The following is a 14709-nucleotide window of genomic DNA, read 5'->3' on the forward strand; positions in this document are numbered from 1 at the left end:
CTCCCCCCTCTCCCCTCTAATCACCTTAGATTTCTTCTCTCCCTCTGAAAGAATAATGGTTACTCTATTGATTTGCTGCCCAAATGATCTGTCCAATGCTGAGAGGTGTGATCAGGTCCCCCAATACTGTCATAGAGCAGGTGCCTCTTCCATCACTATGAAATGGGCTCTGTGGAAACAGACATCCTCCTCCTTTCTTTATCTCTGCTGGTGACTCTCCTTGTGTCAATACACTCCAGTGGCTGGTGGACCATCTGCGTGGTGGTTGTGGCGTCTAGCCGCCTTCACGGCAGCCATGGTTATCGTGGTGGCTGTGGTGGGCCACCCACCTGGAGGAGATGTTTTTGGCATGCTCCTTGGTGCTGGTGGTGTGCCTGGTTGTGGAGAGTGTCCGATCCCCAGCTCCATACTCCAGGTCCCCGAGTGGGTCCCAAGGTGATGGCATGGTGTGCCTGGTTGTGGGAGGGGGGTCTGGTCCCCTTCCCCATGCCCTGGGTCTCCGGATGGGCCCCAAGGCCCTGGCACAGCGAGCTGGTTGTGGAGGGGGATCCGGTCCCCTACTCCATGGCCCAGGTCCCTGGGCAGGCCCTGAAGTGCTGGTGCAGTAAGCCTGGTTGTGGGATGGGGGTCCAGTCCCCTTCTCCATGCTCCAGGTCCCCAGGTGGGCCCCAAGGCACTGGTGAGGTGTGCCTGGTTGTGGGAGGGGGGGGTCCAGTCCCTGGGTGGGTCCTGAGGCACTGACTCGGTGAGCCTGGTTGTAGGAGGGGGGTCTGGTCCCCTTCTCCATGCCCCAGGTCCCCAGGCGGGCCCCGAGGTGATGGTGTGGTGAGCCTGGTTGTGGGAGGGGGTTCTGGTCCACTTGTCCATGCCTTGGGCCCCCAGACGGGGCCCTGAGGTGCTGTCATGGTGTGCCTGGTTGTGGGAAGGGGGTCTGGTCCCTGGCTGCTAGCCCTGGGTACCTGGGTAGGCCCTGAGGTGTTGGTGGTGTGCCTGGATGTAGGAGTGGGGTCTGGTCCCCAGCTGCAATCCTCGGATTCCTGGGCGAGACCCCAAGGTGCTGACAGTGTGAGTGGATGTAGGTGGGGGTCCTGTCCCTGGCTCCATACCTCATGTCCCCTGGTGGGCCCCAAGGCACTGGTGGTGTGCCTGGGCCGGAACTAAGTTTTTGTCCTTTGCTTACTTCTAACATGGGGGAGCTTCCTGTGGGAACCAGTACTTGAGCTGGGTGGTTGAGTAAATTGCTGCTTTGCTGCTGTTTCCCTAGGGAAGGCTTTTTATGCAGCTCAGGGTTTAATGGTTGACCTTATAGGTACTTCCGGCTCTCCAGAGACCTGGTGCACCTGGGTTGTGTAGAAACTCTGATCTGGGCCTGAGTTTTTTCATCAAACTGCACCCCATGCAATTCTGCATTCCCAACCATTCTCCTCTGAGTGGTCCTGTGCTGACTGGGGGGCGGGTCAGCTGTCCTTGCTGTGTCCCAGTGTTCCCCTGGTGGGCATGTCTCCCCCACCGCCTGTGCTCCAAACACTTCCCATGGGACAGGCCCTATGCCGGGCCCTTGCAATGACTCACCAGCCTCTGAATGGCTCCCCTTTTACAGTTGTTCTGGCTCCTCACTCCTATGTGGGTCCATGTGAACCCTATTAGTGGTCTTGCTGTCCTGGGGGCCACCAAGTCCCTCTTCTCCCCTGCTGCCTCCAAGTAACTCCATCTGAAGAGCACAGCTGAGGCTTCTGCCAGCTCCTGCTCCATGCGCTCCAGCATTAAAGCAGCCATGGGCCAAAATGCTGAGAGCAGTATTTTCTTTCTCTCATCGTGGTTTCTCCCACCTTCATAAGTTCCATAGGTCTATCCTCCTCTTCCCCTGAGCTCCAGCGGCCCCAGGTTGGCTGATGTTACATTTTTATAGTTGTAAATTGGTTGATTTGTAGGAGAGAGTGACGCTGGGGACTGTCTATTCTGCCATCTTGACCAGAACCTTCCCCAAATTTTATTTATTTTAATTGACCCATTGCAATTGTACACACTTATGGGGTACAATCTGATGTTTTGATACATGTATATGTTATATAATGATCAAGTTAGGATAGTTAATGTATCCATCACCTCCTGCATTTATCATATCTTTGTGGTAAAAACATTCAAAAGCCTCTCCTCCAGCTATTATGAAATATACAAAACTTAACTGTTAACCATAGTCACCCTACTATGCAATAGAACACCAGAACTTATTCCTTCCATCTAATTGTAATTTTGTGCCTGTTGCTCATTCTCTCCTTGTCCCCCGCACCCCCCTCTGATAACCACTGTTCTACTCTCTGTCTTTATAATATTGACTTTTTTTTTTTAGATTCCACAAATGAGTGAGATTATGTGGTATTTGTCTTTCTGTATCTGGCTTACTTCACTTAACATAATGACCTCCAAGTCCATCCATGTTTCTACAAATGATAAGATTTCATTCTCTTTTATGGCTGAATAGTATTCCATTGTATATGTATACCACATTTTTTAATTCATTCATCTGTTGCTGGACACTTAGGTTGGTTCCATATCTTGGCTATTGTAAATGGGGCTGCAATAAACATGGGAGTGCCGGTGTCTCTTCCACATACTGACTTCATTTCCTTTTGGTATATACCCAGTAATGGGATTGCTGGAGCATATGGTAGTTCTATTTTTAATTTTTTGAGGAACCTCCATACTGTTTTCCATATGGCTGTACTAATTCACATTCCCACCAACAGTGTGTGTTTTCTTTTCTCCACATCCAGCACTTATTTTCTTTTGTCTTATTGATAATAGCCATTCTAACTGGAGTAAGGTGATATCTCATTGTTGTTTTGATTTGCATTTCCCTGATGATTAGTGATGTTGAGCATTTTTTCATATGCCTGTTGGCCATTTGCATGTCTTTTGAGAAATGTCTATTAAGATCCTTTGCCCATTTCTCAATTGGGTTGTTTGTTTTTTTTGCTGTTGAATTGTTTAAGTTTCTTATATATTCTTGATATTAACCCATTGTCAGCAGTATAGTTTGCAAATATTTTCTCCCAATCTGTAGCCAAGCCATTTTTATTATTGGTTTTGCTCTTGTGGTTTGGCACTTTTCATGAAACAGTTTCAAGAACTTTCTTCTAAATTGTTCTGAATAATTCCTTCCCTCTCTGTTTCCAGCTATGGCTCATTTAAAGCACATTGATGGAGTTGGACAACCCGCAACTACGTTTTTTGCTTTTCCATTATGAAAGGTTGTTGATTTTCCTCTGAGTACCTGCCTGTGGTTAATTAAAGTACAAATAAGAAATATCAACCCAAAACTCTAATTTTCTGCTTTTTTATAAAAACCCATTAGGCACCTCCCAGTAGAACAGAATCCATTTTACAGTGAGCCCTTTTCTGGCGATGGTGGCAAGGAAAAGGATTAAGGGTCTATCCATATTATGCCAACTATGGCCATATTTAACCGTGTTAAGGGCCATGGTTTGACTGGCAGCATGGTCAAGTCTGTGTAATCATTACTATATTGGAATAACATTGGAAAGCTCTCTATTTGACAAGTAAGGACATTATCACATGGGTTGAGGGAGAGGTGCCTTACTAGTCACAGACACATGAAAATAATACCAAGAGGATGGAGAAAAATAATGAAAAAGTACATACAGATTTGTCCTGTCTGCAGGTCATAGTCAAAGGCATCCACGGAGTAGGATAAACTGTCGATGTAATAGAAAATTTTGTGGTCTAGGGACCAATCCAAACCATTGGAGATGTCCACCTGGTCGAAATACTTTTTCACATGGTGGTCAGGAAAAAGGGAGTACAGGGACCCTTGGTGCCGCTCCATAACTGCCGGGGCTGTTTCTTCTCCCATGGTGCCTACAAAAACCAAAGAGCTCTGAGCTCAGCCCCATAGCACCTCTCCCCATGCACCACACCACCCTTTCTCACCAGGGATCCTTTCCAGTGTTTAAATCAAGGAAATTAGTATACTATCCCAATCTGGGTCCTATATGTTTTAAAATGACAACTACCTTGCTTATAGTGCAAATTAAAACTATGCTCAGAGGTTCTGCTTCCAGATAAGGAGTAAAGATGCACCGAACTCATTTTCTCCCACTGAGCACAACTATAAAACCTGGATAAAAATGCATGGCCCAGCTATTTGAGAATTCTGAAAAGTAAACAGCAGCAGGCAGCTCAGGCAAGAACAGCAGAATTTGAAGCACCACCTAACACCTATTTGGTGGTGAGTTCTTCATTTTCTTCTCCAATATCTCCTGGCCTGAACTCAATACGGCCTGAAATCTGGACTCGTGCACTGCGGTGCAGACAGAGATGCAAGGAAACCCTCTAGACCTGGCTGAAGGTGCAGAAAAGGAAACTTTTGAAGCTCAGTGAGCGTGGTGGAAATCCCTGGGTTGTTTTGCACTCCTTTTTCTCCATTCTCTCACGCACTAGTCCCTGGACAGTTCTGCAGCAGAAGTAGCAACAGCAAAGAGAGTGGCCAGCAACAGGAGACTACAGGAATCAAAACTGAGGGAAGCGAACATTCGTCTCCATTTGGTGAGGCTGTAGCTCCAAAAGGGTGGAGCCAAACGCTGTTGCTCTTACATTTTCTCTTTCTCTGTCCTCCTGCTGCTTGGTCCCAGAGGCAGCCCAGTTACAGAAATGGATGGTTTCTGGCTAGAGGAAAGAAAAGGAGAGCTCCAGGAAACTGGAAAGTCCTGAGAGATAGTGGAGAGACAGTTACTCAGGAATGCAACCCCATAAAGCTGTTAATGATCTCCTAGGCTCATCCCCCCAACTTGCACATGCATGGATCCAACTCTAATGAGCATACCAAAGACTTTGAGAGTGTAGCCAATGGATAGAACTTCTTCTAGGTCCCAGACTGACCACCGATTGGCACACATGTGGGACAGATCCTAATAGCACCCAACAGAAAGCAGTTGGAACTTGTGGCCTGAACCTAAACATATACATTGCCTTCCAAGACAACTATAACAACGTTCTCCAAAGGATTTACACAAGACTCAGGGTCTCATAACCTCATATTCAAAATGTCTCGGCACCAAGGTCCAGGGTTCGATCCCTGTACTGGCCTCTGTAAAAAACAAAACAAAACGAAACAAAAATGTCTAGGATATAACCCCAGATTACTTGGCAACACAAAGAAGCATGGCAATCTGAACTCACAAAGGAAAACATAATCAACAGATGCAGAAAACGAGATGGCACAGATGTTGGGATTATTTGACAAAAACTGAAGTAGCTCATAAAAAACTCAAATCAGCAATTATAAACAGTCTTGAAATAAAACTCAAAATAGAAAATATCAGCAAAGAAGTAGAAGAAATAAAGAATAACCAAATATCAGATTCCCCATACCTACCAGCCATCAAAAAAAAAAAAAAAGAATAGCCAAATGAAAATTTTAGAAGTGAAAAATAAAATAACTGAAATAAAGAAAACTCACTGGGCAGACTCAATAGCAGAATAGAGATGATAGAGGAAAGAGTCAGTGTACCTGATGATAAATCAATAGAAATTATCTTATCTGAACATCAGAGACAAAAAAGATTGAGAATAAAAAGGAACAGAGCCACAGGGATTCATGGGACAACAAAAGGGCTAATATGTCATTGGATTCCCAGAGAAGAAGAAAGAGTGCAGGGCCAAACAATATTTGAAAATTATATGGCTCAAAACTGCCCAGATTTGGTGAAAAGCACAAAACTACAGATTGAGGAATCTGAGCAAATCCAAAACATGGTAAGCCCGAAGAAACCCACACGTAGACACATCATAATCAAATCGCTGACAGCTAAAGTCAAATAAAAGTGCTTGAAAGCAATGAAAGAAAAATGACACATTACATATAGGGGAATAATGATTTCAGGGACAAAGAGGGGTACTATATATTGAAAATGGTCAACTCACTAAGACATAGTAATCCTCAATGTGTACGTACTTAACAGAGCTTCAGAACGCACAAAGCAAAAGTTGTGAGAACCAAAAGGAGAAATAGACGAATCTGGAATTATAGTTGGAGACTATCAACATATCTCTCTCAGTAACAGATACAAGGAGATAGGAAATCAACAAAGATATAGAAGAACCAGAAACCATCAACCAACTGGATCTGATTGATATTTATAGACCACTCTACTGAACAGCAGCAGAATATCCATTCTTCTCAAATGCATATGTAATATTTTGTGGAATATACTATAAAGCATATGTACCTCACAGGGCCTGGTTTTCCAAAGCCTTGTAGTTTCAAATATTGACCTTGTGGAGGACTGGAAATTTTCCTCAGGCTATAAGTTTCTGGTGTAAGATAAAGATTTGTGGCACAGCAAGGTTACTGGCTCAAGGACAGACAGGTTACTGCTTGATATGTGTAGATACTGGAAAATTGCTGGTGGGAGGAGGAATGTTTGCTAAGACCAAGCTTGTGTTGATAGGACCACTTAACGGCCTTACTGGAATGTCATCTGGCTTGTTTCACTGAAAGTTACCAGCCTATACTGTTAAACTGTAATCCCACCTATGTCTCTTCCTGTAACTTCCTGGTCTGGAAAATAAATGCAGGAAGAGAACCCCAATTCAGGGTTAATTTCCCAAGGAAGGGTTGACCCTTGCTTGAGGGTTCCGGCAGGAGATTAACCACTTTGGGCTCTCTCACTGCTCAGAAGAGATGGGCTTTGAGTAATCCTTTGCATCTCCGTCACCCAGGGGAAGAGGGGTGACAAATACATGGGGGGTGAAGCAACACAAAGCAATAATATTTCGGTCACTAAAATCATTATTCAATATTCACTTAGACTTGAGTCTGATCTCAGGGGACAGAGCAGAATTTGACAATAATGAAAAAACTGGAAAGCTCATCTACTATATCATACTCCATCTAAAAGAAGAGCGAGTTAGAGGAGGAAAACAGACTGAAAATGGGAAGCCTGAATAGCAAGCAATTTGGGGTAAGTCCTCCCTTCCTGTGGAGAAGGATGTGCTCTCAGCAGTTTCCTGCTATAGGACAGCTGGGTTTGTTTAATGAATATTCCTCCAGAAAGAGATGCCTGGAACATGAATATGAATCCCCTGCTGCTTGGAAAGGGCTCTTCTTTAGTGGGGTAGAATAACCTAGAACCCTGGTTTATGCTTCATTATTTGGTAGTGAGCACAGACAGCTCAAGCCTTGAGACTCCATCTAGACTATCAGATGACTCCACCCTCTTCTGGGCCTGGGACACCTCTGAGCACCTGCTGAGAGTTATGACTTCTCTCTAGAAAAAGGTTCTTGAGTGCTTCTGGCAGATCCATGCCATCAGTAGGGACACTCACAATGATACCTACAATTTTAAGGGGTCTTATGACAGCCCAGAGATCCCAGTTAAGAACTCAGGCCTTGGAGAACATCTTTATTTTTGTCTCATAAACTGCCACAGAACTGTAAACTTCTAGCCAGAAGGGAGAGAGAAAACCAATTTCATTAGGAGGTAAAGCATTCAATCATATTTCTTTATCCTGCAGAAATTACTGGCAGAAGGGCTTCTAATGGATCCTCATCTTTAATCTTTCAGCCTGTCCTGGCTGATATCTGTGGTTGTGTAAAGTCCAGGACGATGGGGAACAATCTACAGTCAGCTGCTCAGACCTCAACTGCCTGCCATGTTGAAAGTGAATGGAGCCAGGACAGCATGGCCAACCATGTGAGGGGACTGTGGGAGGTGCAAATAGCAGGGATGAAGAATCAACTTTGGTAACATAGGGTTGTTATCATGGGAGGTAAATGAGAAATAGGTGTGAAATGTACTAACTAATTTAAAACTATAGTGGAAATCCTTTTAATGCCATATATAAGCATCTGCAGCCATCATAGTAAAGATTGGTTCAAGCAAGAATCATCAATGAATCCTAAGGGAGAAGTTTTGATGAGGACCAGGATATTTGCATGTCCTTAAAGAATCTCCCCGAGTTGTAGCCAGCCTCTCCAAGATAGCCCCTAATGGTCCCTGCTTCCCAGTATTCACACCCTTCCGTAGTCCTCTCCATCACTGTCTGTATGACCAATAGCAAATGGCAGAAGTGATGCTATGTCACTTCCAAGATTGGTTATAACAAGACCATAGCTTCCATCTTGGGCTCTCTCTCTCTCCCTGTTTCATCACTGGCTCTAAGGGAAGTCATGTCCTGAGCAGCCCTATGGAGAGGCCCACGTGCTAAGGAACTGAAGCCTCCTGCCACCTCCTACATGAATGTGCTTGGAAGTGGATCCTCCAGGCCCATTCAGAGAATCCGGCCTCTTCTGAGGCTGCAGCCTCGGGCGGCAGCATGACCACAACCCCCTGAGATAGCCTGGACCAGAACCATCCAGTGAAGCTGCCCCCAGATTCTTGATCTTCAGAAACTATGTGAGATAATAAACATTTGTTATTTTAAGCCACTAAGTTTCAGGATAATTTGCTACTCAGAAATAGATAACTAACAAACACACATTGCTTATAAATTGCAATTAAGGTTGGCTGATTGGCTCAGTTGGTTAAAGCATGGTGTTATAACACCAAGGTCAAGGGTTGGATCCTCATGCTAGCCAGCTGCAAAAAAAAAAAAAAAAAGAAAGAAAGAAAAAAAAGTGCTATGCAGTAGAAAAATCTGACAGGACCTTAACTGGGTGATCAAAATTAATCATCGGCAGTGAGGGACAGATGGACATCGTATGCCTCCAGATGGCATGCTCTGAGGAGAACAGAACATCATCTACACAGTATTCCAGCCAAGAATGCCTAACATCAATCTAATCACAAGGAAACATCAGACAAACACAAAAGGAGGAATGTTCACTTAAAAAGCGGGGTGGGGGTTTGGGTTGAACTGTATTCTTCAAAAATGGCAATGTCATAAAAAAACAAAGAAGGGCTGTGGAAATGTTCCAGATTAAAAAAGATTAATGAGATAATGACAATAAAATGCAATACATGATCCTAGACTGGATCCTGTACTGGAGGGAAAAATATGCTATAAAGGACATTATTTGGTTATTTGACAAAACTGGGATATAGACAGTACATTAGATAAAATTATTGTATCAATGTTAAATTCTTTAAGTTGATAACTATACTGTGGTCATGTAAGATATATGTCATTTTTCTTGGGAAATTCACACTGAAGTATTTTAAGGGATAAAGGCACATAATATATATTCAATCTATTCTCAAATGATTCTGGAGATAAATATGTTTAGATACACAAGGTACTTCAAAATGTGCATGGAAAGATTGCATATCTTTTAATTCGATTTTTCCATGCAGTCTTTTATTATTATTATTACTATTTGTTTCTTTGTGTGTGGCTGGCTAGTAAGGGAATCTGAACCCTTGACCTTGGTGTTATAACACCACTCTCTGACCAGCTGAGTTCACCAGCCAGCCCTCCACGTGCTTTTTGAAGTATCCTCATAAATAGAGAGCAAATGACACAGCAAGTAGAACAAAATGTTAGCAATAGGCAAAGGGTGTACAGGAGTTGTTTGTACTATTCTTACATTTTTTTCTGTAAATCTAAAATGATTTCCAATTTAAACATCATCGGCAATAAAACCCCTGCATTTAAAATTCATTTAAACCACAAAAGTATCATACAGAATTTAGTCTCTGCTAGAGACAGAGATTGAAAAGAAGATCTAGGAAGATTTTCTCATAGATTTTGTGTGTGTGATACGAGTTACTCGGGCAATAATAAAAGAAGAACCCAAGACCCATCATGAATAACACCTTTCCCACTACAGCACTGAGAACTTTCTAAGTCATAGTATTTCCTCCAAAGCTCAGTAAGTGGGTGCTAAAGATAAATCATACCAGCAAAGTATCTCCCGGCGGGATCCACCTTCCCATCATTGAATCGATTGTTTTTCTTATCTTTATCCACTGTAGCCAGGACAACTGCTGATTGATCTGCCCAGTTCAAAGCACAGAACTTTGTTCCAATGGTGGCGACATAGTCTCCTGACTGGCGAAGGGCCAAAGAGCTGACTGGGGCATCTGTAGAGGCAGAAACAGCAGTTAGGAGGCAGCTAGCAGTCCAGTGGCCGAGCAGCACAGTGAGGCCACCGTGCCACCTGGCATCTCTTAGAGAAAGAGCCCAGCTCTTTTGACAGTGGAAGCTTTCTTCCTTCTGTTGAATAGTGAAGACTACATAACTGAGCGTATTTGTTGAGCATGAACTCTGTGTGCTGTTCTGGGCAGCAAGGATAGAAAGGTGGATAAAACCCAACTCCTCTGGGAGCCCCCAGTCTAGTGGGAGAAGCAGAGAAGTCAAACCACAGCAGCCACAATACTGTGGGGCTCGATGCCACGTCCAGTTCAAACGAGGGGCTCTTAATCTAGGGGCCCCAGGGCAGTAGTCACGGAGCAAGAAATGCTCAATTCGCTTGACCTCCAGGAAATTTAGACACAAACCGTGTTTAGTTACAGCAACTAGGTTTTGTGGCATCTCTCTCCTCCTCCAAAACTGGACTTGTCCTTTTTATTTTTATTTTTATTTTTTATTTTTTTAAAAGATGACCGGTAAGGGGATCTCAACCCTTGGCTTGGTGTTGTCAGCACCACGCTCAGCTAGTGAGCAAACCGGCCATCCCTATATAGGATCCGAACCCGTGGCCTTGGTGTTATGAGCACCGCACTCTACCGAGTGAGCCACGGGCCGGCCTGGACTTGTCCTTTTTAAAGGGCTCTATTTTGTATGTATTTAATTCAAAGTTGTTTCTCAAATCCTTTTTGGAAGTAAGCATGGTAACAATAATAAATAGAAATGCAGATACAGCGATAGCACAATCACATCTCTTCATTATATTACTATGTATATTCTGTATTTTTAAAGTTTAGGTTTTCTGGGTTTAATATTTTTCCATGTATAAGAAAAAAAGGGGGGTTTTGACGGGGAGGGGGCGGCTGGCCAGGGCGGCTTGACCTTGGTGTTATAACACCGCGCTCTAACCAACCGAGCTAATCAGTCAGCCCAGAAAAAGAATTTTTAAGTGTAGAGATGTCTTACCGTAGTGAGCAGTCACAGGAAATAAATGCATCAGAATTGATTTTGAAAACATTTCCTAAGCGCCTATTCAGTATAAGACAATGGGCCCCCTGGGAGCAGCTCTTAGCTCAAAGCCCTGCTCTGACATTGATTGGAGCCATCGAGCATCCCAGGGAACGTGCAGGGCATTATTAGGAGGGTCACACTCTCATCAGGGACCCCAACTTGTGGCCTGAGACTTCTGGTAGCTTTCCAAGCTACTGCTGACACCACAAGCCCTTTCCATGGTTTGCGGGGGTGCTTTACAATTAGGGGTAGGTGTGTGTGCATGCTGGGAAAGAGAGATTAGGGAATGGGATGGGTCCCCATCTCCACTCTACCCTCAGAGGTCACAGTCACTTTGCCTCCAGTCACAGTCAGTTTCCGGGGTGAATTAAAAAGCTGCTCTCTCTCATTAAAAACAAAAAAAGTTTGGGCCGAGACCGTGGTGCACTCGGGAGAGTGCGGCACTGGGAGCGCAGCGACGCTCCCGCCGCGGGTTCGGATCCTATATAGGGATGGCCGGTGCGCTCACTGGCTGAGCACGGTGCCACCGGTCTCAAAAAGGACAAAAAAAAAAAAGTTTGAGGTCCCCAGTTCCAAATTGAGAGAGAGGGTATCTATCCCAACTTAGAGGAATTCCTGGTATTTCTTCCCATGAACACAACAATGAAAACAAGAAACTTCTATCGAAAATCCCACCAACCCTTGGGCCACGGAAAGTGATAAACCACTTCTCTGGAAATTACATGGCCATAAATGGAATCACACTCAAGTGCACATGAAATTCCATCATGAATCCTATTTTGTGCAGTGACCTGCACAAAGATAGTCCTGGTCGAGGCCTTATAAATCCAAAAGCTCTTCTTTTCACATTCAAAGAAGATATACATATAAAATATGTGTATATATATAATACATATAAAATATGTATTATATATATTTTATATATATATATATTATATATAAATATATATATATACATATTTTTTTTTTTGAAAATTAAAGTCTTGGCCTGACCCAAGATAGATAGCCTCCGCTGGGCTACAACTTTCAGCGCTGTTATCTGATGGTATTATGGAAAGATCAATACCGGAGTGCCCGGAGTCAAAACGAAACTGAGAATGTTGCCCCTCACTTAAGGAGGAAAAGCAAAGTGAAGGTGGGAGGACATGGGGTGTGGACCCAGAGAGCACAACAATCCAAAGAGTTTTAAACATATTTGGTAAACTTTCTTTTTTGGCCGCTGGCTGGTACAGGGATCCGACCCTTGACCTTGGTATTTATATTCAGTATACTTTAATCAGAAGGTCCCAGGGTAATGACAAACACTGGGTGACCACCCCTCCGCTGGGAAAAGGTGGCTGACTGCACAGATCTGAGCCCAGCCTTCAGCCTTACCCATGATCACTCGCTGCACTTGCTTGGTGAGTGAATCCCACCGGCAAATCTTTTTCGCAGGAATATCTACGAAGAGCAGAGAGTTGGACGCTTCTTCCCATACTGGAGACTCACCGCACCGGCAGTTCTCGGGCAAAACACACTCAATCTTAATGGAAGACATTGTCATGGGGGAGACCTACTGAAGGTAACAGAGAGAGAATGAAACGTAGTCGCATGGAGCAGAGTCAGTAAAACACCTGACTTAGGACCCTGGCAAGATCCCAACACTGGCTATTTGACTAGAACTGGAAAGGCCAGACACACTTTCCCCTAATCAGAACAAGATACACAATGTGACTGGAGGAGACGAGTGTGAAAAAGAAAGAGGTGATAGGAGATAACATGAGGCATCTTCAGTCAACTTGCTGTGACTTTGTTTATCAAGCTAGCTTTAAAAAAAGAAAATGTGACCCACCAACAATCATACCTTGGAGCTAGTGACCACTGTTGAGACAGTGCAGAGCTGCCCTTTATGTCAGCAGCACCCTGGGCGCCAGGGTGGGTCAGGGGCGGGCAGCTCACTCATTGGTCAATGGCCCCTCTGGGTGTCTGCAGGTCACCTTCTCCTGTGGTCCCTGCCCCCCATCTGTTGGTGCCATCGATCCCTTTCTAAGATGGTTCAGAGGCCAGGGCCTTCTTGATCTGGTTTTCTCTGAACTGCATTTTTCAGAGTATGCTCACCAGTGATAACACACTGAATTAGAATGAACATCCATTTTCAAATTCAGACAGTGAAATGGGTGGAGAAAAGGACATGGTCTAGGAGTCCTTGTAGGAGCTGAAAGCCTCTGAGCTTTCTCTTGCTTCCTAAGAAGGGACTGCACCAGTTTGGCAAGGAGTCTTGAATTCCACAGGCAAGGAACATTCCATGCTGGGACTTTAGGCCAGAGATTGTGACCAGTGCATTGGGAGAAAAAAGAAAAATTATCAGAAAAGAAAAAAAAAAGATCAGATAAGAATCCCATGTGGGAGAGGAAAGACACCTGCGGACACCCAGGCGACTTTCAGGAACCTTCTCTTTTTCTCGACTCTGCCCTGAGCACGGGGGTTTCCAGTAATGATACAAATCGTCTGCACTTTCATCCCTCTTGGGAGGGTATCTGCTTTGAAGTGAGCGGTCCCGCACACGGGCGGGCAAATGAATAGAAGGGGGAAAAGGAAAATAGGTTGAATATTTCTTTCAATAAGCTTTTTTTTTTTTTTTTTTGTAGAAACAGAGCAGCGTAAACCTGTCTCAAATACTGGCCGCCAGCATCGTAGCATTTGGAATATTCATTGGCTATTAAAAATTGGCTCAGCGGTGGCCGGTTGCTCAGTTGGTTAGAGCGCGGTGCTATAACACCAAGGTCAAGGGTTCTGATCTCCACACCCGCCAACCGCCAAAAAAAGGAAAACAGTTGGTTCAGACTCCAAAGGCCTTCAGGCTATCAATCTTAGATAAGGCCCAAGATCAGACTCAGGACTTTAGCAAGAGAGACTTTTAACCCTGCGCTCCGTCATGCAAGCTGGGGGCTGCCAAATGTCCCGCTGGGCAGCGGGGAGCGGGAACCGGGCGTCAGGTGCCCGCGTTGTTGTTGGGGCACCTGTGCGGGTGAGGGGCCTCTGCATAATCTGGTAGCGCCGCTGCGGCCTCGGGCGAAGGCGACAGCGAGGCCCCGGGAAGCTGGAGGTTGGGCCCGCCTCGTCCCCGGCGCCGGGCTCTGCTGAGCGCGCACCAGCCCTCCCGGCCAAGCGGGAGGGGACAGGGCAGTCGGTCTCCTTCCGCTACCGCTGATCGGGAGACCGGGCCCGCTCCGCTGTCGCCAGCCTTTCCTCTCCGGGAGCGGGCAGGGAGGCCGGCCCGACCTGGGCACTCACCGGGCAGGCAACTCCTGCGGCGGTCAGGCAGCAGCTCGGGGAGGAGAAATCGTGCCGGGGACACAGCGACTCTGCAGGTAGATGGACGCAGGCCTGGGGACGGGTGGAGACTGGCGACCCTGTTTGCACACCCTCCCTCGCCCCTAACGCAGTACCCCGCCTCTCCTCCCTCGCGGCACTAGAACCCTGCAAAGCCACCCGGGGCAGGGGCGGGGTGGGGGTAGAGGCTTAGGGCCCAGTGAACCTGAGCTTTGGAGTTTGGACGGGCATCTAAAGTTTATCTTACTTAAACAACAAACCAAAAAAAGTTGTTAAAATGCCTAACAGAGATTGGGA

General features: G+C 45.4%; 1 protein-coding gene across 2 annotated transcripts in view; it reads right to left on the reverse strand.

Moving 5' to 3' along the window:
* The window catches only part of RGN (regucalcin), a 17747-nt gene extending 3352 nt beyond the window's left edge, over positions 1-14395 (reverse strand). Inside the window, exons 1-4 of one of the 2 annotated variants that reach the window (XM_008575006.1) lie at positions 14374-14395; positions 12475-12655; positions 9861-10043; positions 3664-3879 (exon numbers count right to left, since the gene is read on the reverse strand). In XM_008575006.1, coding sequence (XP_008573228.1) covers positions 3664-3879; positions 9861-10043; positions 12475-12643 — 568 coding nt within the window. In that variant the 5' untranslated portion in view covers positions 12644-12655; positions 14374-14395. The remainder of the gene's footprint in view (positions 1-3663; positions 3880-9860; positions 10044-12474; positions 12656-14373) is intronic. The other variant, XM_008575007.1, reaches the window with a different exon arrangement.
* Positions 14396-14709: the final 314 nt, after the last annotated feature.

Source organism: Galeopterus variegatus, unplaced genomic scaffold (genome assembly GCF_000696425.1).
Source record: "Galeopterus variegatus unplaced genomic scaffold, G_variegatus-3.0.2 Scaffold1127, whole genome shotgun sequence".
NCBI lineage: Eukaryota > Metazoa > Chordata > Mammalia > Dermoptera > Cynocephalidae > Galeopterus > Galeopterus variegatus.